The sequence below is a fragment of the Pongo abelii genome, chromosome 2 (assembly GCF_028885655.2).
Source record: "Pongo abelii isolate AG06213 chromosome 2, NHGRI_mPonAbe1-v2.0_pri, whole genome shotgun sequence".
Taxonomy (NCBI): Eukaryota; Metazoa; Chordata; class Mammalia; order Primates; family Hominidae; genus Pongo; species Pongo abelii.
In genome coordinates, this window is record NC_085928.1 from 6,816,198 (window position 1) to 6,838,627 (window position 22,430).

General features: G+C 41.1%; 1 protein-coding gene across 1 annotated transcript; it reads left to right on the forward strand.

Annotated features, from left to right (window-relative positions):
- The first annotated feature begins 30 nt into the window (after positions 1–30).
- LSM3 (LSM3 homolog, U6 small nuclear RNA and mRNA degradation associated) lies at positions 31–19,346 on the forward strand. The gene is made up of 4 exons (XM_002813129.6): positions 31–217; positions 2,866–2,976; positions 5,244–5,339; positions 19,026–19,346. Exons 1-4 carry the CDS (start codon positions 197–199, stop codon positions 19,104–19,106), a joined length of 309 nt encoding a protein of 102 aa, XP_002813175.1. The 5' UTR covers positions 31–196; the 3' UTR covers positions 19,107–19,346.
- The last annotated feature ends 3,084 nt before the right edge of the window (positions 19,347–22,430 follow it).

Below are 22,430 nucleotides of genomic sequence, written 5' to 3' on the forward strand. Positions count from 1 at the left end.
CCCCTTAGTTGGAGGCCTAGTCACGCCCCTAAAGGAAGCTCCACCCCATACCCGTGGCCACTAAAAAACCGCGGGAAGCAGGAAAGAGCACAACAGGTTTCTCTCTATTTCCGGTGTATTGTATCCTCACGTTTCCGGAGATCGGCGTCCCTCTTGTGTTCTCGCGAGAGGCGGGAAAGGGCGCAGGGTTTGAAACATGGCGGACGACGTAGACCAGGTGAGTGTATTTTAAGGAGGTCGCTCGAAGCAGCTTCTTGTACTAGGCCGATTTTTCCAGACTCAGGAAAAATGGCCAGTCGTGCCTCCTCTTTCCAAGTCACCATGGCCTAATCCGCCCCGTCCTTTCCGTAACCACCCCCTCCGAATTTTGCCGCAGGCCCTGAGATCCTTTCCTGTTAGAAGCCCACCTGATCTATTCTCACACTCTTCGCTTCATTTTTTTAAAGCTGTAGATTATCCTTGCCTGCCTCACGGAGCTGTTAGGATTCCAATAGAAAGCCAGATAATAAAGTTAGGAGTTGTTATCATTACTGAGCGCAACAATTATTTACTCATTCACCAGATAGAGTGAACATCAGCTTTGTATGGTTAGACACTGTTCTAAGGGCCAGGGACACTGACATCGACATATAAGTGATACTTGCCATTACTTGGAGTTTATATTCGCGAGGAGAACAGATAAAAGTAAATATAAATATGTAAGACTTACAGGAACTGTGATGTGCTATGGAGGAAACAAGGAACTGGTATGCAGAATAACAGATGGTCCTAGAAGCTTTTTCACCTGGTCTTTTTCTTCTTCAAATATCTTTGGAGATCATGCCACAACTTAAACTTTCTACTGAAATCTGACCTCCTCAGAGAGGACTTCTGCCCAAATAGCACTCCCGCTACTCTGCTTACCCTGCCTCATTTTTCTTCATAGAGTGTTATTTTTTCATATCAATTGTATGCATCTTTGTTTAATGTGTATCTCTCCCCCCTAGAATGTAAGTGCCATAAGAGCAGGGATTTTGTTTTGTTCATTCTTTTGTCTTTGGGGTTTAGAACAGTGCTGGAAACACTCAACGAATATTTGAGTGAATGAGTTAGATGATCAGAGGAAGCCTCTTTGAAAAGCCAATATTTAAAGCTACAGGATGAAAAGAGCAGACAGTGGGCATCCCAGACAGAGGCTTAGGTAGCAGTAGGGCTCTGTCATGTGCATATTCTTACAGTATTATAATTATTTGTATGCCTCTCCACATTAGAATGAGCTCTTTGAGGGTGGGGATTGTGACTTTTCTATCATTGTAATCTAACAGTTGGTTATCTGATCCTTTAACAAACACCTGTTGAACTGAGGGACATAGGGACCAGTTGAGTTAGGTAATTTTTTTTCTCTCATCAGGCCTTTTGAATCTTCAGAGCCTGTTACGAATTCAGTTACCTTCCTCCACTGGCCTTGTGTACTTACTGAAGAAGCTCTCTTTGAATAATATTTCTAACTCTTAGCGGCTGCAACCATCCCTTCCATGTGGGTGACCCCAAGTCATCCTAGCCCTACCTCTAAAACCAATGTTTCCAGCAGTTCTTTAATAATATAATATTAATAGGAATCTTTTCTTTTCCTTTTCTTTTCTGTTCTTTTCTTTTTTTTGGATGGAGTCTCACTCTTTCGCCCAGGCTGGAGTGCAGTGGCACAATCTCAGCTCACTGCAACCTCTGCCTCCTGGGTTCAATCGATTCTCCTGTCTCAGCCTCCCAAGTAGCTGGAACTACAGGCGTGTGCCGTCACGCCCGGCTAATTTTTGTATTTTTAGTAGAGAATGGGGTTTTGCCATGTTGGCCAGGCTGGTCTCAAACTCCTGACCTCAGGTGATCTGCCTTTCTCAGCCTCCCAAAGTGCTAGGATTCAGGCATGAGCCACCACGCCTGGCCAATAGGAACCATTTCTAAGTATTAATATTTTCTGCTTTCCTGGCACTGTTTTAAATGCATTAACTAGTTTAATCCTCATAAGAACCCGGAAAGAAGGTTGTGGATTTCTCAATTACAAATGAAGAATCTAAGAATTACAGATGGCCTGATTTTTAATCTCAGTTCATAAGTGTCAGGTCACAGCCAGGAGTTAAACCCGGACTGCCTGATTCCAAAGCCAGTGCTTGCTTGCTTGCTTTTTTTTTTTTTTAAAGACAGAGTCTCACTCTGTTGCCCAAGCTGGAGTGCAGTGGCACGATCTTGGCTTACTGCAACTTCCACCTCCCAGGCTCAAGCAATCCTCCCACCTCAGCCTTGGAGTAGCTGGGACCACAGGCACATGCCACCGTGTCCCGCTAAGCCAGTGCTTTCAACCAGTGTTCTATACTGGCTACTAAATATATTCATCTTACTGGCCAGTTGGCAGCCTAAACTCAACCTGTGCTGAATTCATAATCTTCCCATAAACCTACACCTCTACTTGGCATTCTGACTAGTGTATGGTACGTATTAAGTGAGTGTTTTTCTAATGATTACATAATATTTGAGATAAAGCTAAAGTCCCTGAGACCCTATACCCTGAAATTGGGTCAGGCAGTTTGGATTTTGAGGGAACAAAGTATAGTCATGATTATTTTGCTGTGTAACTCCTTCTCATGTGTGTGTGTTTTAACCTACATTTATATAGCACATACTATGTGAAAAGCTCTGTTCTAAGCCTTCATGTATATCACTTAAGCCTCACAAAAAAACAGTATTAGGTAGACACTATTATCTCCATTTTACAGATGAGGAGACTGAGGCAGAAAAAGGTTAAATAACTTGCCCATGGTCACACAGCATAGCAGTGATTTAAGCACTACTCTAACTCTAGTACTGCATTACTAAGCCTATTTCTTTTATCAGCAACAAACTACCAACACTGTAGAGGAGCCCCTGGATCTTATCAGGCTCAGCTTAGATGAGCGAATTTATGTGAAAATGAGAAATGACCGAGAACTTCGAGGCAGATTACATGTAAGTAAATTTATCAAGTTACCTTGAAATCAGATTCCTTCCTACCTCCACTCCCTTGAAATGTAAAACCTGTCCTGAGTGAAAGGGTATTTTGAAGGAAGAGAGGGTAGTGGAAAGTCACCCATATTTCCATAAGCCAAATAAAGCGGCATGTATTCACATTTTTAACATTCTTTCTTTTAATAGAAATACGTTTATTATAGAACATTTTTATTGCCTTCATTTTTCTCTTCTGTTTATTTGTAAATAATATTTATTTGTCCTCCATTCTTAAATGTTTTTTAAATTTAAAACACAAGTATGTGTTTTATTATGAAAAGTTAAACAGCACAAAAATATATAGAGTAAAAAGTGAAATCCCATTTCCTCTGCTGGTAATCACTACTAAAAATTGGATTATCTTGGCCAGGTGCAGTGGCTCATTCCTGTAATCTCAGCACTTTGGGAGACTGGGGCAGGAGGATCACTTGAGGCCAGGAGTTCTCTGTGTTGCCAGCCTGGGCAACATAGAGAGACCCTGTCTCTACAAAAAATAAAATTTAAAAATTGGGTTACCTTTTCTGTATGTTTACACATATACACTCATATATGTACATATGCACATACTTGCGTTGTGTACACCCTGCCTCTACAAAACGTGGATCTTGCCATACGTGTTTTTCAGCACCTTTTTTTTTTCACTTAATCTTTCTGGGAAATTATTGATCATGAGTGCATTTAATTTTCCTTTATTCTTTTTAATGACTACCTAGGCTTCTGTATATGATAGTGATTGATTTTTTTTTCATTTCTTGCTACAAATACATAAATACTTGCAGTAAGCATTTTTTTACATATTTCTTTGTGCTTATCTGCAAAATATCTGTAAAATTGGTCCGTTGAAATAATCCCATTTGTTCATAGAGTACCCTGAAGGTTTTGCCTCTCCTTAATGACTTGTTACTTTCCTAAGTGTGTTGTTTTTAGTCTTGCTACTCTACCCTAAAGTGATTAAAAATAGCTAACATTTATTCAGCATTAATTATAGACCAGGTGCTATTATTCTAAGCATTTTGTGTGTGATATCTCATTTAATCTTTATAACAACCCTATGATAATACATACTAATTATTCCTGCTTTGCAGTGTAGGAAGCTCAGGCTCAGAAAGGTACAGTCACTTGACAGTAAAGGGAGAGCCAGAATTTGAATCTAGGTTGTCTGACCTGAGCCCCACTCTTAAGTACTGTGGTTCCACCTTCCACAAAACCTAAAGATAAAGAACCTCTGGGCTTGGAAAGGAAATAGGGACCCAGGGAGACAATCTACAGCTGGCCTTAAAGGAATAGAGACTCCAGGAAAGGAATAGTGGTAGCTTTGGGAATACAAATGGAATTGAGTTTAATTACTTAAGTTTGTGGCTCTTGGAGGCTTCTTCAGTTCCCTGTGTAAACTTGATGGTCTCTATCCTAAATGGCCCCAACTTTGTTTGTTTTGTGCCTCCCAGTTATACATGTTTGCTCTTGTTAGTGTGCCCTGTTTAGCAGTTCCCCACATGGCTGACAAGTAACTTTTATTTTGATGTGAGCAGGCGAACCATGTAACACGTTGTTAGAAGTAAAATTGAGTTCTGAACAAGGTCCCAGAAAGTGCACCTTTTAGTAAAATGAATGAACTTTGGAGCTTGGATTGAATATCTTAGCTGCAACATTTATTGATTGAGCCCACAGGTACTAAACACATTTAAGTTCTGGATAGGTTAGAAATGGGCAGGGTGTTGCTCTACTTACTTTCTCTCTGCGACATGTGGTCTACCGTGTGCCTTTAGAAGACTGCAATGCCATTATCTTACCAGTAAACAAACGATTTTATCTTCTTTACTGTATTTTTCTTGTCACATTGTTATAGGTGAAATTGAAGGATGTTTACTGATAAATGATGAAGATGAATCTGCTGTTTTTCATAATTAAATATTATAAATGATGTGACTGCCTTAGATAACAAGTAGGGTGGAGACTTTAAAAATAATTTCAAGTGATTTGGAGTAAATTTGTTTTTGGCCATATAAGCAGTTTTATATTTTTATCAGGTCAATTAAGTAATCATTTGAAATGAATTGTGAAGAAACAGTATATTAGTACAGTAGGATTACTTTTTATTTGCATGTAAAAGCTTGTGATGTAAGTATCAAATGCCTTAGTTGTAATTGAGCAATTTGCATGTTGTTAAGCCTTTATCATTTTTGTAATTTGATTATTAAATTTTTTGGTTCTATACCCTCCCACTTTAGGCTTATGATCAACATTTAAATATGATCTTGGGAGATGTGGAAGAAACTGTGACTACTATAGAAATTGATGAAGAAACATATGAAGAGATATATAAAGTAAGTCATACAATTCTATTCATTGCTTTGCAAATATCAGCTGTTCTCTCTCGAACAGCTTAACCCATATTTATGGGAAGCCTGTCATGTTTTGACAACTACTTATGGACTCAGTAGAGCACAGCAATTAAAAGCAAGGGTTCTGGCATCTGACAGACCTGGTTGCCAGTACCGGCTTGACCACTTCCTACTTGGGCTACCTTGGGCAAGGGAATTAAGTTAGCTGACTTCTCACTGGTGAACAGGAATACTACCACTTACCTCATAGGGTTCCCAGATTCAGTGAGATACAATAATGCAAGGTAGCTATGTATAGTAGTGTGTAACAGTAATAGTGGACAGTGTTCTTTCATTTTCTGTGGATTTGATCTGTTAATACTTAATTTATTAGAAACTGAAACTGAAAAATTTTTAAAATATTTATTCATTAAAAAAACCTGGCCAGGCGTGGTGGCTCACACCTGTAATCCTAGCACTTTGGGAGGCCGAGGCAGGTGGATCACCTGAGGTCAGGAGTTCAAGACCAGCCTGACCAATATGGTGAAGCCCTGTCTCTACTAAAAATACAAAAAATTAGCCTGGTGTGGTGGCATATACCTATAATGCCAGCTACTTGGGAGGCTGAGGCAGGAGAACTGCTTGAACCTTGGAGGCGGAGGTTGCAGTGAGCCGAGATTGTGCCATTGCACTCCAGCCTGGTCAATAAGAGTGAAACGCTGTCTCAAAAAAAAAGGCCGGGCGCAGTGGCTCATGCCTGTAATACCAGCACTTTGGGAGGCTGAAGCAGGTGGATCACCTGAGGTCAGGAGTTCGAGACCACCTTGGCCAACATGGCAAAACCCTGCCTCTACTAAAAATACAAAATATTAGCCGGCTGTGGCGGCAGGCACCGGCAATCCCAGCTACTCGGGAGGCTGAGGCAAGAGAATCACTTGAACCTGGGAGGTAGAGGTTGCGGTAAGCTGAGATCGTGCTGCTGTACTCCAGCCTGGGGGACAGAGTGAGACTCTGTCTCAAAAAAAAAAAAAAAACCTATCACATGTTACTGTAAGTAACATTTTTATGAACAATAACTATTTTCTAAAACAAAATGTTTAATGAGGAATGTCTGTTTTACATTTTTGCAAATCTCTTTAATGCCCCACTTAATCGATGACAGCTAGAAGATTCTCATATCTTTTTTCTGCGTTAAATCTATCATGAGATGTTGTAATTGAAGCAAATCTGACCACACAGATAGGTAGTTGGAAAGGAAGGAGTTTGTTTTGTGGATGTTCCACCTTTGATACTACACCCAAACTGAACAAGTGGTAGTCAGTCAAAGATTATTTGCCGTCTGGAATCTGAAACGGTAACAGTAAACTTTTCGTACTCTTGTTAGGTGAAAATTCATTAATCTGCCTTGCACTTCAACTGGATCTTTTACTCATGCATGATTTGGTTACATCAGGCACTGGTTCTTTAGAAAATAGTAGTTCACTGAGCTATGCAGAGTCATTTTATTTATTTGTTCATTGTTTAAAAAAAAATCACATTTATTAGTATCACCAATGATCTTGTCAGAAAGGTCTTTTTTTTTTTTTTTTTTTTTTAAAGACAGTCTCACTGTGTCACCCAGGCTAGAGTGCAATGGCAATCTCAGCTCACTGCAGCCTCCACCACCCAGGTTCAAGCAATTCTTGTGCCTCAGCCTCCCAAGTAGCTGGGATTACAGGCATGTGCCACCACGCCCAGCTAATTTTTGTGTTTTTAGTAAAGACTGGTTTCACCATGTTGGCCAGGCTGGTCTCGAACTCCTGGCCTCCCAGAGTGCTGGAATTACAGGTGTGAGCCACTGTGCCAGGCTGTAGCAGAAAGGTCTTTAAGATTTGGAAAGACAGTTTCTGACCCTGCCAGGACATAGTGGTTAAAATGTGGGCTCAGAGTACAAGACTACATGGATTCAAATCTTGACTCCCTTGCTTACCACCTTTTTAATTGAGCCAGCTCACCTAACCTGTCTGTGGATATGTTTCCTTGTCTGTAAAATGGAAATAATAATGGGACCCACTTCATACAACTGTGGAGGATTCATTGAGGGCTACATGAAAAGCCTTCAGATTAGTGACAGGCACGTTATAACTGTTAAAATGTTAGCCTTTATTGGATTTTGTAGTTCTGCTTTATCCTGGCTTTCCTCCTTTCTCTGACCACACCTGACTCCTTTGCTAGTGTTCTTTCTCCTTCTAAGTGTAAACATTTAGCATTTTTTTCTTTTTTTTTAATTTTTACTTCATTTATGTATTTTTGCTGGCTTATTTCTCCAAGAAAGAATAGCATTTTTTAAAATTTGCATTTTTTTCCCCTTTAGGAATTTCATTTAGTAACTATTGTTTGGTGGTTGTTATTGTTTTCTTAACATAGACACAATCATAAGTACTAAAATGCACTTTTTCTTAAATTTTAGCATCTCAAAAATCTGATTGCATCTTACAGGTGATGTGATAAAAAAAAGAATTGTGTCATAGTTTAATTGGCAAAATTTATCCTTTTTCAGCTCAACTAAGCTTACAAATGATAAATATGATAAAACATGGAATATGTGGCTTTAATATTCTGCTTTATTCATGTAACATTATTAACATAAGAATTTTACCATGAGAGTAGACTCTTCATAAGCATTTTAATTCTCTTGTCTTGAATTCTGCTTGTGACAGAAATGACTCTTCAACTGTGGTGTCTATTACAGAGAAGGGAACTCTGCCATTTACTCCATGTTTGCAGTGAACTAACAGCAGGGTCCACCTCTGTCATCCCTAGTAGTCTGCTCCAAGTGCGGTTCCTCCTGAAACTGTTTGAAGGTGCTATGTGTCTGTGCACATGTGCATTTCTCTGGGTGGAGTGTCTATAACAGAGTCTCAGTAGTTACTGACCTCCATTAAGATTAATTGCTGCCTTGAAAGGCTACTGGGGCTGGTTAGCTCCTGAACACCGCGTGCTGCATGCATGTGGCCTCTCTTGCGCCTAGAGTTGCAGCTGCAGAACGGTAAGCAAAGTCTGTTTAGTTAATGAGTTCTTTTTCACATTGCCATGATGTATTGGGTAAAACATTTAAAATTGAATCTTTGGATGACCGAGAATACTTTAGTGTGTAAATGTATATTAACTATAGACATAGAAAGGAAAGACAGTGATATTATGGAGAGTGTCTGCATCTGGTTCAGTGCCATGGAGAACAACTACTTCACTCTCCTGTGTGCTCTTGTTACTCCTCTCCAAGATGGGAAACCAGACTAAATAGTTTCTTACCTTGGCCCATTTTACATTTTGCTGTCTCTCTCGTCTATTGAAATAACTAATGAACATCAACGTTATCACCAAAACAGTATGTTTGGTGACCCATAAGCCATCGGGTTGTTGGGTTTTTTTTTCCCCCCCTATAATTTACATAATTGACTTCTAAATAATTAATTTGACTGCTGACTTATAAATGGGAAGATGGAAAGCAGTCAGTCTTACTCTTCTGATTCTTGGTCCTCCATAATTGGAGTTTCCATTTTACAGATTGTGAATAGTGTGTGTTATTTGACCCAGCCTACTTTTTCGGCTGTCCATCATGTGTACTACCTTCCTTCACCGAACACCTCGTAGTTTGGCTCACCAGACAGTTTCTCTTGGGGACGTTGTGCCCTTTTGTAACTAAGCCCTCTGCGCCCTCTGCTTGCCCGAAGGCCTTCTACAGCATTAGATGGCTCTTCTAGACCTTTCTCTAGATTAGCACTGTAATAATAGAACTGTCCGCAGTAGTGAAAATTTCTGTCTGTGCTGTCATTACAGGAGCTATGAGCCACATGTGGCTATTTGGCACTTGAAATGGATGCTGGTGTGACTAAGGAACTGAACATTCAATTTTATTTAATTTTAATTTAATGAGCCACTTGTGACTAGTGGCACTCATATTAGAGCAGCCCTAGACCTGCTCCCTCATACAGAACTAACTCTTTATGGTCCATGCTGAGACCATATGGTCCATATCACCATATAGTACTTAACACATATTTCTTTTCTTACTCATTTTAAATTGCTTCCATTTTAATTTAACTTTTTGAATAGATACTAGACTCACACAGTCTTAAAGTTACGAAATGCAGAAAGGAACACAGTGTAGTAAAATGTCTTCCACTCCAGCCTCTGTTCATCATCTTTATACCCCACCCCCAGACATAAGCACTGTTACTGGTTTCTTGAGAATCTCGTGTCTTTACGCATATGCTAATGAATGTTAATTATTCTCCTTTCCCCTGTTTTTTTAATCACAGTGCTCTTTCCCTTTCATACATAGCTTCCTTGTGCTTTCATTTTTAGCTTTATGGTACTTCATTGTATAGAGGTACCATAATTTAACTATTTTCCTGTTGTTGGACAGATAGCCATTTCCAATATTTTGCTAGTAAAACCTATTCTGCTGTAAATAATGTTATCTTTTTCTTTTTTTTTTAATTATACTTTAAGTTCTGGATTACATGTGCATAACGTGCAGTTTTGTTACATAGGTATACACGTGCCCTGGTGGTTTGCTGCACCCATCAACCTGTCACCTACATTAAGTATTTCTCCTAGTGTTATCCCTCCCCTAGCCTCCCAGTCCCCGACAGGCCCTGGTGTGTGATGTTCCCCTCCCTGTGTCCATGTGTTCTCATTGTTCAACTCCCACTTATGAGTGAGAACATGGGGTGTTTGGTTTATTGATCTTGTGATATTTTGCTGAGAATGATGGTTTCCAGCTTCATCCTTGTCCCTGCAAAGGACATGAACTCCTCCTTTTTTATAGCTGCACAGTATTCCATGGTGTATATGTGCCACATTGTCTTAATCCAGTCTATCATTGATGGACATTTGGGTTGGTTCCAAGTCTTTGCTATTGTGAATAGTGCCGCAATAAACATACATATGTATGTGTCTTTATAGTAGTATGATTTATAATCCTTTGGGTATATGCCCAGTAATGGGATTCTTGGGTCAAATAGTATTTCCAGTTCTAGATCCTTGAGGAATCACCACACTGTCTTCCACAATGGTTGAACTAATTTACACTCCCACCAACAGTGTAAAAGCATTGCAGTTTTTCCACAACCTCTCCAGCATCTGTTGTTTCCTGGCTTTTTAATGATTGCCATTCTAACTGGCATGAGATGGTGTCTCATCGTGGCTTTGACTTGCATTTCTCTAATGACAGTGATGATGAGGTTTTTTTCGTATGTCTTTTGGCTGCATAAATGTCTTCTTTTGAGAAGTGTCTTTTCATATCCTTTGCCCATTTTTTGTTGGGGTTGTTTTTTTTCTTGTAGATTTGTTTAAGTTCTTTGTAGATTCTGGACATTAGCCTTTTGTCAGATGGATGGATTGCAAAAATTTTCTCCCATTCTGTAGGTTGCCTGTTCACTCTGATGATAGTTTCTTTTGCTGTGCAGAAGCTCTTTAGTTTAATTAGATCACATTTGTCAATTTTGGCTTTTGTTGCCATGGCTTTTGGTGTTTTAGACATGAAGTCTTTGCCCATGCCTATGTCCTGAATGGTATTGCCCAGGTTTTCTTCTAGGATTTTTATGGTCCTAGGTCTTACATTTAAGTCTTTGATCCATCTTGAGTTGATTTTTGAAAAAGGTATAAGGAAGGGATCCAGTTTCAGTTTTCTGCATATGGCTAGCCAGTTTTCCCAACACCATTTGTTAAATAGGGAATCTTTTCCCCATTGCTTGTGTATGTCAGGTTTGTCAAAGATCAGGTGGTTGTGGCTGTGTGGTGTTATTTCTGAGGCCTCTGTTTTGTTCCATTGGTCTATATAGCGGTTTTGGTATCAGTACCATGCTGTTTTGGTTACTGTAGCCTTGTACTATAGTTTGAAGTCAAGTAGTGTGATGCCTCCAGCTTTGTTCTTCTTGCCCAGGATTGCCTTGGCTATGCGGGCTCTTTTTGGTTCCATATGAAGTTTAAAGTAGTTTTTTTCAATTCTGTGAAGAAAGTCAGTGGTAGGTTGATGGGGATAGCATTAAATCTATAAATTACTTTGGGCAGTATGGCCATTTTCATGATATTGATTCTTCCTATCCATGAGCATGGAATCTTTTTCCATTTGTTTGTGTCCTATCTTAGTTCCTTGAGCAGTGGTTTGTAGTTCTCCTTGAAGAGGTTCTTCACATCCCTTATAAGTTGCATTCCTAGGTATTTTATTCTCTTAGTAGCAATTGTGAATGGGAGTTCACTCATAATTTGGCTCTCTGTTTGTCTGTTATTTGTGTATAGGAATGCTTGTGATTTTTGCACATTGATTTTGTATCCTGAGACTTTGCTGAAGTTGCTTATCAGCTTAAGGAGGTTTTGGGCTGAGATGATGGGGTTTTCTAAATATACAGTCATGTCATCTGCAAACAGAAAATTTGACTTCCTCTCTTCCTATTTGAATACCTTTATTTCTTTCTCTTGCCTGATTGCCCTGACCAGAACTTCCAATACTATGTTGAGTAGGAGTGGTGAGAGGGCATCCCTGTCTTGTGCCGGTTTTCAGAGACAATGTTTCCAGGTTTTGCCAATTCAGTATGATATTGGCTGCGGGTTTGTCATAAATAGCTCTTATTATTTTGAGATATGTTTCATTGATACCTAGTTTATTGAGAGTTTTTAGCATGAAGGGCTGTTGAATTTTATCAAAGGCCTTTTCTGCATCTATTGACATAATCATGTGGTTTTTGTGATTGGTCCTGTTTATGTGATGGGTTACATGATTTGCATATGTTGAACCAGCCTTGCATCCCAGGGATGAAGCTGACTTGATCATGGTGGATCAGCTTTTTGATGTGCTGCTGGATTCAGTTTGCCAGTATTTTATTGAGGATTTTTGCATCAGTGTTCATCAGGGATATTGGTCTGAAATTTTCTTTTTTTGTTGTGTCTCTGCCAGATTTTGGTATCAGGATGATGCTGGCCTCATAAAATGAGTTAGGGAGGATTCCCTCTTTTTCTATTGTTTGGAATAGTTTCAGAAGGAATGGTGCCAGCTTCTCTTTGTACCTCTGGTAGAATTCAGCTGTGACTCTGTCTGGTCCTGGACTTTTTTTGGTTGGTAGGCTATTAATTACTGTCTCAATTTCAGAATTTGTTATTGGTCTATTCAGGGATTCAACTTCTTCCTGCCTTAGACTTGGGAGGGTGTATGTGTCCAGGAATTTATCCATTTCTTCTAGATTTCCTAGTTTATTTGCATACAGATGTTTATATTATTCTCTGATGGTAGTTTGTATTTCTGTGGGATCAGTGGTGACATCCCCTATACCATTTTTTATTGCATCTATTTGATTCTTCTCTCTTTTCTTTTTTATTAGTCTGGCTAGTGGTCTATTTTGTTGATTTTTTTCAAAAAACCACCTCCTGGATTCATTGATTATTTTTTCAGAGTTTTTCGTGTCTCTGTCTCCTTCAGTTCTGCTCTGATCTTAATTATTTCATGTCTTCTAGCTTTTGATTTGTTTGCTGTTGCTTCTCTAGTTCTTTTAATTTTGATGTTAGGGTGTCAATTTTAGATCTTTCCTGCTTTCTCTTGTGGGCATTTAGTGCTATAAATTTCCCTCTAAACACTGCTTTAAATGTGTTCCAGAGATTCTGGTACGTTTTGTCTTCATTCTTATTGGTTTCAAAGAACATCTTTATTTCTGCCTTCATTTCATTATTTACCCAGTAGTCATTCAGGAGCGGGTTGTTCAGTTTCCGTGTATTTGTGCGGTTTTGAGTGAGTTTCTTAATCCTGAGTTCTAATTTGATTGCAATGTGGTCTGAGAGACAGTTTGTTATGATTTCTTTTCTTTTACATTTGCTGAGGAGTGTTTTACTTCCAATTATGTGGTCAATTTTAGAATAAGTGTGATGTGGTGCCAAGAAGAATGTGTATTCTGTTGATTTGGGGTGGAGAGTTCTGTAGAGGTCTATTAGGTCTGATTGGTCCTGAGCTGAGTTCAAATCCTGAATATCCTTGTTAATTTTCTGTCTCGTTGATCTGTCTGATGTTGACAGTGGGTTGTTAAAGTCTCCCGCTATTATTGTGTGGGAGTCTAAGTCTCTTTGTAGGTCTCTAAGAACTTGTTTTATGAATCTGGGTGCTCCTGTATTGGGTGCATATGTATTTAGGATAGTTAGCTCTTCTTGCTGCATTGTTCCCTTTACCATGTAATGCCCTTCTTTGTCTCTTTTGATCTTTGTTGCTTTAAAGTCTGTTTTATCACAGATTAGAATTGCAACTCCTGCTTTTTTTGCTTTCCATTCACTTGGTAAATATTCTTCCATCCCTTTATTTTGTGCCTATGTGTGTGTTTGCATGTGAGATGGGTCTCCTGAATACAGCACACTGATGGGTCTTGACTCTTTATCCAATTTGCCAGTCTGTTTCTTTTAATTGGGGGCATTTAGCCCATTTACATTTAAGGTTAATATTGTTATGTGTGAATTTGATCCTGCCATTTGATGCTAGCTGGTTGTTTTGCCCATTAGTTAATGCAGTTTCTTCATAGTGTCAATGTTATTTACAATGTGGTATGTTTTTGCAGTGGCTTGTACTGGTTGTTCCTTTCCATGTTTAGTGCTTCTTTCAGGAGCTCTTGTAAGGCAGGCCTGGTGGTGACGGAATCCCTCAGCATTTGCTTATCTGTAAAGGATTTTATTTCTCCTTCGCTTATGAAGCTTAGTTTGGCTGGTTATGAAATTCTGGGTTGAAAATTCTTTTCTTCAAGAACATTGAATATTGGTCCCCACTCTTTTCTGGCTTGTAGGGTTTCTGCAAAGAGATCCACTGTTAGTCTGATGGGCTTCCGTTTGTGGGTAACCTGACCTTTCTGTCTGGCTGCCCTTAACGTTTTTTCCTTCATTTCAACCTTGGTGAATCTGATGATTATGTGTCTTGGGATTGCTCTTCTTGAGGAGTATCTTTGTGGTGTTCTCTGTATTTCCTGAATTTGAATGTTGGCCTGTCTTACTAGGTTGGGGAAGTTCTCCTGGATAATATCCTGAAGAGTGTTTTCCAACTTGGTTCCATTCTCCCCGTCACTTTCAGGTACACCAATCAAATGTAGATTTGTTCTTTTCACATAGTCCCATATTTCTTGGAGGCTTTGTTTGTTCCTTTTATTCTTTTTTCTCTAATCTTGTCTTCTGTCTTTATTTCATTACGTTGATCTTCAATCATGATGTCCTTTCTTCCACTTGATGGATTCAGCTATTGATACTTGTTTATTCTTCACGAAGTTCTTGTGCTATGTTTTTCAGTTCCATCAGGCCATTTATGTTCTTCTCTACATTGGTTATTCTGGTTAGCAATTCGACTAACCTTTTTTCAAGGTTCTTAGCTTCCTTGCATTGGGTTAGAACATGCTCATTTAGCTTGGAGTTGTTTGTTATTACCCACCTTCTGAAGCCTACTTTTGTCAGTTCGTCAGACTCATTCTCTGTCCAGCTTTGTTCCCTTGCTGGCGAGGAGTTGTGATCCTTTGGAGGAGGAGAGGCGTTCTTGTTTTTGGAATTTTCAGTCTTTTTGTGCTGGTTTTTCCCCCGTCTTTGTGGATTTATCTACCTCTAGTCTTTGATGTTGGTGACTTTCAGATGGAGTCTTTGAGTAGATGTGCTAATCCTTTTTAGCACATCTGTGTTTGTTTCTTTCCTTCTAACAGTCAGGCCCCTCTGCTGCCAGTCTGCTGGAGTTTCCTGACCCTGTTTGCCTGGATATCACCAGCAGAGGCTGCAGAGCAGCAAAGATTGCTGCCTGTTTTTTCCTCTGGAAGCTTCAACCCAGAGGGGCACCTGCCAGGTGCCAACCAGAGCTCTCCTGTATGAGGTGTCTGTCGGCCCCAACTGGGAGCCGACAGTCAGTATACACGGGGGTCAGGGACCCACTTGAGGAGGCAGACTGACCCTTAGCAGAGCTCGAACGCTGTGCTGGGAGGTCCGCTGCTCTCTTCAGAGCCGTCAGGCAGAGACGTTTAAGTCTGCTATAAGCCCCTGACTGGGGCTGCTGCCTTTTTTACAGAGATGCCCTGTCCAGAGAGGAGAAATCTCAATTTTATCTTTTTCTTATGTGGGAGTATACCTGCAGAATAAATTCATACTTCCTCTCTTTTTATTTCTAGAATGGAGATTCTAGGAGGACAGTCCATGTTTTATTCATCTCTCTGTGTCTACTGCCTATCATAGTACCTGACACATAATGGGCACTTTAAATGTTTATATGAGTGGACTTCAGATTTCATTGCAGGTTGACTCAATAATTTTTAAACACAAGATTCTATTTCGTTGCAAGGACTGCAGATCCAAGCCTTGTCACCTATCGGACACACATGCACACTTAAAAAAAAAAAAATTCTGGGTGAAATTCATCACCAGTACTAGAAAATTTAATACTTTTCTCTGATATTGAGTTTATAGCATCCCTTTTTTTTTTTTTTTTTAACCTAGAGCACTTAAGTTTACACACTGAACTCCTTGTACTAGAGTCGCCTTCTTTCTCAGGAATTATTTATCTGTAGCCAGATCTCCTGCCTGGGTGTTATGACCAGACAGCCCAGGGGAGATTCCTCACACATGGGTTGTTGAAAGTATACTCTTGTGGGCATATTAGTTCGTGTTGGCTAGACTGTGGTAACAGGTACCCCCTAAACATGTACTGGCTCAGCAGAGTCACAGATGTGCAGTGGTTCTGCACTGCTGGAGTTTGTTTCTCAATGACATAATTATTCTAGGTAGGTTTCCTCCACGCAGTCATTCAGGAACCCAGACTCCTTGTGTCTTGTGGCTCCACCAACCCCTAAGTCTTTTGTCGTCGTTTCACATCCAGCCAGTGGGAGCAAAAAGGAGTGGAGTGTACATGAGAAGTTTATGAGTCAGCCTGGAGGTACTACACCTCTTCTTAAATTTTTTAGGCTAGAACTCAGTGATATGACCCTAGCCAACTGTAAGGGAGCCTGGGAAATATAGTAGAATTGTGTGCCCAGGAAGGAAGAAGGAATTTTTATGAACAGCTAGCAGTTTCTGCCATAGTCTGTCCCCGCTGGCAACCAGTGTCTGTATATACCTGTGAGCAAAGGGCTTTAAAAAAAAAATTATTTATGGAAAAATGACCATGGGTTAACTTACCAGTTCATTTTCCCTAGAAACAGATAAAATTGGAATGTCAGCTGTGTTAATAAAAAATATTGCTGTATTTTAAAAAGCGCCCCTGGTTTGTAAACTGCATCTGAACTGAGAGAACTGTGAATGAACTCTGAATACTGTTAGGAGCCCATAGCAATGGTCTTCCCTGAGAGCAGTGCAACCCTTGTAGTGGAGTGTGTCCCCTCCTTGGTGACTGTGAAGCCACATTTATGGAACTGCTGTAAAAGATACTGGTTCTGGTGTGGAGCTTGGCGCAGTTAAGCCAGGGTGGCTCCTGCACCCACCTGCTAACTAAGCAGTCATTTGGGTAGCTAGAGAAGAATCCGTGGAATGCTGTAAAGACTTCTGAGACACTTGTCGCTGCCCAGCTGGCATGTGCTGTGTTTCCTTTGTATAAAGCTGTGTGCCCTTGGCTATCTTGAGCTTTGTGAGTTTATTTATTTATTTATTTTCTTTGAGACGGAGTCTCACTCTGTCGCCCAGGCTGGAGTACAGTGGTGCAATCTTGGCTCACTGCAAGCTCCGCCTCCCAGGTTCACGCCATTCTCCTGCCTCAGCCTCCCGAGTAGCTGGGACTACAGGCGCCCACCACCACACCCGGCTAATTTTTTTTTATATTTTTAGTAGAGATGGGGTTTCACCGTGTTAGCCAGGATGGTCTCGATCTCCTGACCTCGTGATCCGCCCGTCTCGGCCTCCTAAAGTGCTGGATTACAGGTGTGAGCCACCGCGCCCGGCCGAGCTTTGTGAGTTTGATGGCCAAGTTGCTGCAGAGATCAACAATAGTGGGTGTTGCAGAATCCTCCTTCCCAGACAGAACACATCTCAACCCCCAAAGGATGCAAGCAGGATATCCAGCTCAGGGTGCAGGACTGCCACGTGACTTTCGGTTCTCTCTGTCAGACCACATGTGGTCACTTGTACAGAGACCTATCCCCAAAGAAGATGAATAATTTACCCCTCCCACATTCATGATAAACACAGCAGGGACAGGATATCCACCACAAAAACTGTCTTCCCAGAGAAGGAAGGAATGAGAAACATAAGACAGTTACTGGTCCCTAACAGTGGTGAATCCCACTGGGAAGGCGTGAATGCTCCCTGTCCTGGTAGCAGCAGAAATCCCTCGATTAGATCAAATATGTCCCATCCAATGTTTGGAACTTATACTAAATTTAATTGTGCATCCTACATCTTTATTTGCAAAATCTGGCAACCCTAAATGGGGTCTGCAGAGCTTTCAGAGCCAACTTCTATTATGCTGGAAGACTCAAATAGTCAAAGGTTTTTTTTAGCCAGGCTTATGGTTTCTTTGGCAATGCAATCTCTTTAAAAACTTAGAACATAGGTTTCTGAGCTGTTTACATCCAAACAATTCAAAGGGCCAGTAACCTGTCTAAGCTCTTCCCTAGGCATAGTTTATAGGACTGCTTTATTTCTTCAGTTTCTCACCCCTGTTCTGCTTTCTGAAATTAATGTTGACTACTTTGAGGCCATTTGCTACAAAAGTTTGGGTGGAAAGACAACACCCTTAATCTGATCTTTGCCTCAGGGCTGAGTTTGTTTACCTGGGAAATTTTACTGGGCCTTGTTTCTCAAAGCCTTTTTTCATACTTATTTCTGTAACTTGGGGTCTAAAAGCCAGTGGCTTTTCTAACCCTGTGAATCCTGTTTCTTTTCATCTCTGCTTGAAAACCAACTAGTTCTTGCCTAAGCTTTTCTGTTTCTTCTACTGCCCTGCTAAATGCATTAGGCTAACAGCAACACCTACTAACATTTGGCTTTTCCAGCCTCTTCTCCCAGAGCTCGTAAGTTTAGGAGCCCCTTGGGCTACATTCCAAGTTTTATCTAATATTTTGCCAAGGCATAATATTAGGATTTCGAACATTCATGTGTTTCTCTACTGCCCAAGGCCTGACCACTAAGCTCATGCTTCAAGGTATCTATTCCATATGTGTGACCACAGTAGCACACAGAAGTAACACATGATGGCTCAGCAAAGTAGAAGTTGATCTGTTGCCCATATGACAGCCCTGGTGGGGTTTAGGTCTGCACAATAGCTTTCTTCCAGGTGGTAAGTCAAGGACCCAGGCTTCGCCTATCAGTGGCTCTGCCATCCCCTGAGCTCTCGCCATTATCGTAGTTCATTTAGTGTTAGAGGAACGACTGCAGAGGGGCATTCTGGGTCAGTCTGGATATAGTCCTGTCATTTCTGTTTACTTGCCATTGGTTAAAGCAATCTGATGGCTACATCTGGTTGCAAGGAAGAATAAGAAACATAGTCCAGCTGTGTGCCCAGGAGGAGGAGAGTTGAGTTTTAATGGGTAGCTCCAGTCTCTGCCACAATTGTCGAAAGGAAGCAGTTGATAGATTGGTTCTTGGTGCTACCAAGGGAAGTGATCAGGTTTTTTAATCCAATTTTTTTGTGTCATGGTGAATCCATTTTTTAACATTTCTGTCACAAACAATAAGCAGTAATACACAATTGTATAAATATGTTCTGTTTTTTTTCTCTTCTAGTCAACGAAACGGAATATTCCAATGCTCTTTGTCCGGGGAGATGGCGTTGTCCTGGTTGCCCCTCCACTGAGAGTTGGCTGAAACAAATAATTTGTCCTGTATGGAAAACGGGAGACTTTGTACAGTGGCCTCTCTAAAAGTACAAAACATTCACAAGAGAAACCTGCATACATTTTGATATTAAGAAATAATTCTGGGGATTCTTCCACTCCTGAAATAAGTTGATTTGCAGATAACTCACAACTTCTTAAGCTAAATGGTATTTTCATTTTTCTCAAGCTCTTCCAATAAATATGACCACCAAGATGCAGAACTCTTTCAGGACTTGTTTTGCTCCATTATTCTCACAGATATTTTACTGATTTTTTTTTTCTTTAAATTGGTGTTTCCTCGTAGGTTTTTTTTTAGTGCAGTCTTCTGTCTTGTGAATTAAAGTGAGCACATGTCTTACCTTCACTTAGCACACATTTGCAGTGCACCTACTGTGTTTGAGGCACCAGGTTTGAGTGCTGGGAACCAGAGTTTTATTAAAATGCTTTCTGGGCCAGACACAGTGGCCCATACCTGTAATCCCAGCACTTTGGGAGGCCAAGGCGGGTGGATCACCTGAGGGCAGGCATTTGAGACCAGCCTGGCCAACATGGTGAAACCCTGTCTCTACTGAAAATATAAAAATTAGCCAGGCGTGGTGGCGCCTACTTGTAATCCCAGCTACTCAGGAGGCTGAGGCAGTAGACACTTAAACCCAGGAGGCAGAGGTTGCAGTGAGCCAAGATCACACCATTACACTTCAACCTGGTCAACAGAGCTAGACTCCATGTCAAAAAAAAAAAAAAAAAAGTTTTCTGCCCTCAAGTCTTCTGGGGAGGCAGATGTTTAAACCAACAATTGCAGGCAGTAAGATTAGTGCTGATAGAATCATGCACATGCAGGATGCCATAGTAGGAGCATGGGGAAGAGCACCCAAATATGGGAGAAAGGGGCAGAGGGACATTGTAAACATTAACCCTGCAATAGAAGACAGCAAAGCATGATTTCTCTTTTCTCTGGCCTGATTTAATTCTAAGGTCAGACGTTCAGCTTGATCATAACCTGCTTATAATTATGACTCAAACCATTTTTCCACTCTTGGATCACCGGCCATTAATGATGAGGGTCTCAAACAACATGTCTCAGTGACACAGTAAAGCAGAAATTGGCTGAAAGCAAAGCTATTTTTATTTCTAGCTTCAGTCAGCACATAATGCTTAAAACCTAAAGAAAGTAAAAGCGTGTTACGATCTCAAACTTTATCAAGACAGGGCTTAGAACCTGAAATCCTCCGCTATGGTCATTCCATTTTGAAATGTAGAAAATCCAACTTGTGGATGGTTTGTCTGTAAATGAGCTGAATGTGTGTGCATTTTCATTATCAAGCACGATATGCTCACAAATGCACAGTACTTTAAGCCTTGTGCAAGAAAGATGCTTTCAGTAAACATTTAAAAGGTTTTATTTTCCTTACTAATGGTACATGCCCCTGCAAGTTCATGGAGAAGAGAAAAACAAGTGTGGGTGAGCTGATGGAGGCTTCATCTTAGGTGAGGAGGCAGGAGAGACACCCTCCTTTCACTTGTGCCATCCCCACGCTTTGTCCTTAAGCTGTAGTGGTCCCAGGAGATAACCTGTTTACAGCAGCCCATTCACTATTGAAAAATGAACTCCCTCCTGCAGAATGTTAGAAGAAACAACCTCAAAGACCTCAAGCCACCTGTGGTCATTAATACGTGGCAGCAAGATAGAACCTGCCTGCCTCCTACCTGTGTGAGCCTGTGGTGGGGGTGTGGTGCCAAGGCCCTGGCTCTGGGCAGTCTGTTGGCTCCTGGTGTTCACTACGGCATGGGGTGACAGGCCATCTGGCTTCGCTCTGCCAGTCTGCAGTTCTCCCCAGCACTGTATTCATTTTTAGTGGTTTCTGATAGTCACACTGAATTCCTGGACACTTTGTTCTCTTCATTCTTAGTTATCTTTCTCCTTTTTCTCCTGGAACTGATAGTTTACACTAAAACTTTTGGCTGTGAGGACTTGATTATACACATTTCTAAAATCCATGAACCTTAATATCTGACACCGTTACTCTCATATGCACACACAACTAAAACATACCAACCCACTTCATTTCCTAGCTGCTAAGATACAAGGGGAGGGACAATAAAAGGTTAACTGCAGAATAGCCAACTATGTGTTAGGAAATGGAGGGAGGGGAGGCAATGTGTGAGTCCTTTTGGAGCTGGGACTCAATCCACAACAGAGACAGCTCAAGCAGGGCCCTGCCATGGTCCACATTGAGGTTTCTTCTGCGGGGTGCTGTCCACTGAGGGGTTATGCTGTGAGGGCCCCTGGGAACCACGCCTTGGACTTCTGAGTCTGCAGAGCACTCGGCTCCAGCCAGCTGGATGGCCAGTGGTCACTGGAGCTGGTGACTGGTGGTTTCTGCAATGAGGTGTCAGATTAGCCTAAGGGAAGCCTCTTCAGCAAGTATCATGCCTGGATCCCGGTCTTGGTTGTTTTATGGGAGGCCGATATGAATTGCCATTGCCTCCCACAAAGAAAAATGGACAAAATATGGAACCACATCTTTGAGATGAAATGTGCCCAAAATGAAAAGTAACTTGAGTATCCCAAGTTAAACTTAATCATTAGCTACAAATGGATGATTTTCAAATTTCCAATAGTGATTTTTGAAGATTTGCCCAAACTAGAGTACTATCCCTCTTCACACCAAGAGGCAGAAAGTGGTTTCCCACACCCTTTTATTTAATCAACTAAACTGGGTGCAGTGACGCACACCTGTAAACTCAACCACTAAGGAGACTGAGGCGGGAGGATTACTTGAGCACAGGAGTTTGAGATCAGCCTGGGCAACATAATAAGACCCTGTCTCAAATAATACTTAGCTATTGCCCATATTGCTTTTAGCCTGCTGCCAGAAGGGGAGAAATGTTCCATTGTTTGAACAGATGTCAGGTGTGAGTAATGCTCAGCTGTGTTCAATGTAGAAAATTAATAAAAGTTCCAGGAGTCATCCTGGCTAGATCAAGAAGCACAGCTGATGTTTCTCTGTCACTCAGCTCTGCTGAACTACGTGGATTTCATTCGTGGGCAAGCTCTTCCCTGTAGCGGATGCAGACTTCCAGCCTACCTGCCCTCCAGCTAAAGTGGTCTCATCCTCCTTGCTTGGTCCCTGTGCCCATCTGTGGGCTGGTTTTTACGGCCATGAGAATGTGGGGCTCTGATAGGCCAGGCCTCAGTCACACGCCCATTCCTGGAACTAAGAGCAAGGTTATCCCCACCTGAGCTGTATGGTCTGAGTGTAGAAGGAGGGGTCGTTCTCTAAAGGAAACCAGAGGGAAGGGGAAATGGAGC

What these genes read in the sequence shown, in the direction of transcription:
- LSM3 (XM_002813129.6), top strand. Translation starts at nt 197, where the DNA reads ATGGCGGACGACGTAGACCAG. An exon ending in TGGCGGACGACGTAGACCAG is followed by an intron (nt 218 to 2,865) that starts GTGAGTGTATTT and finishes TTCTTTTATCAG; the next exon opens with CAACAAACTACCAACACTGT. An exon ending in CATATGAAGAGATATATAAA is followed by an intron (nt 5,340 to 19,025) that starts GTAAGTCATACA and finishes TTTCTCTTCTAG; the next exon opens with TCAACGAAACGGAATATTCC.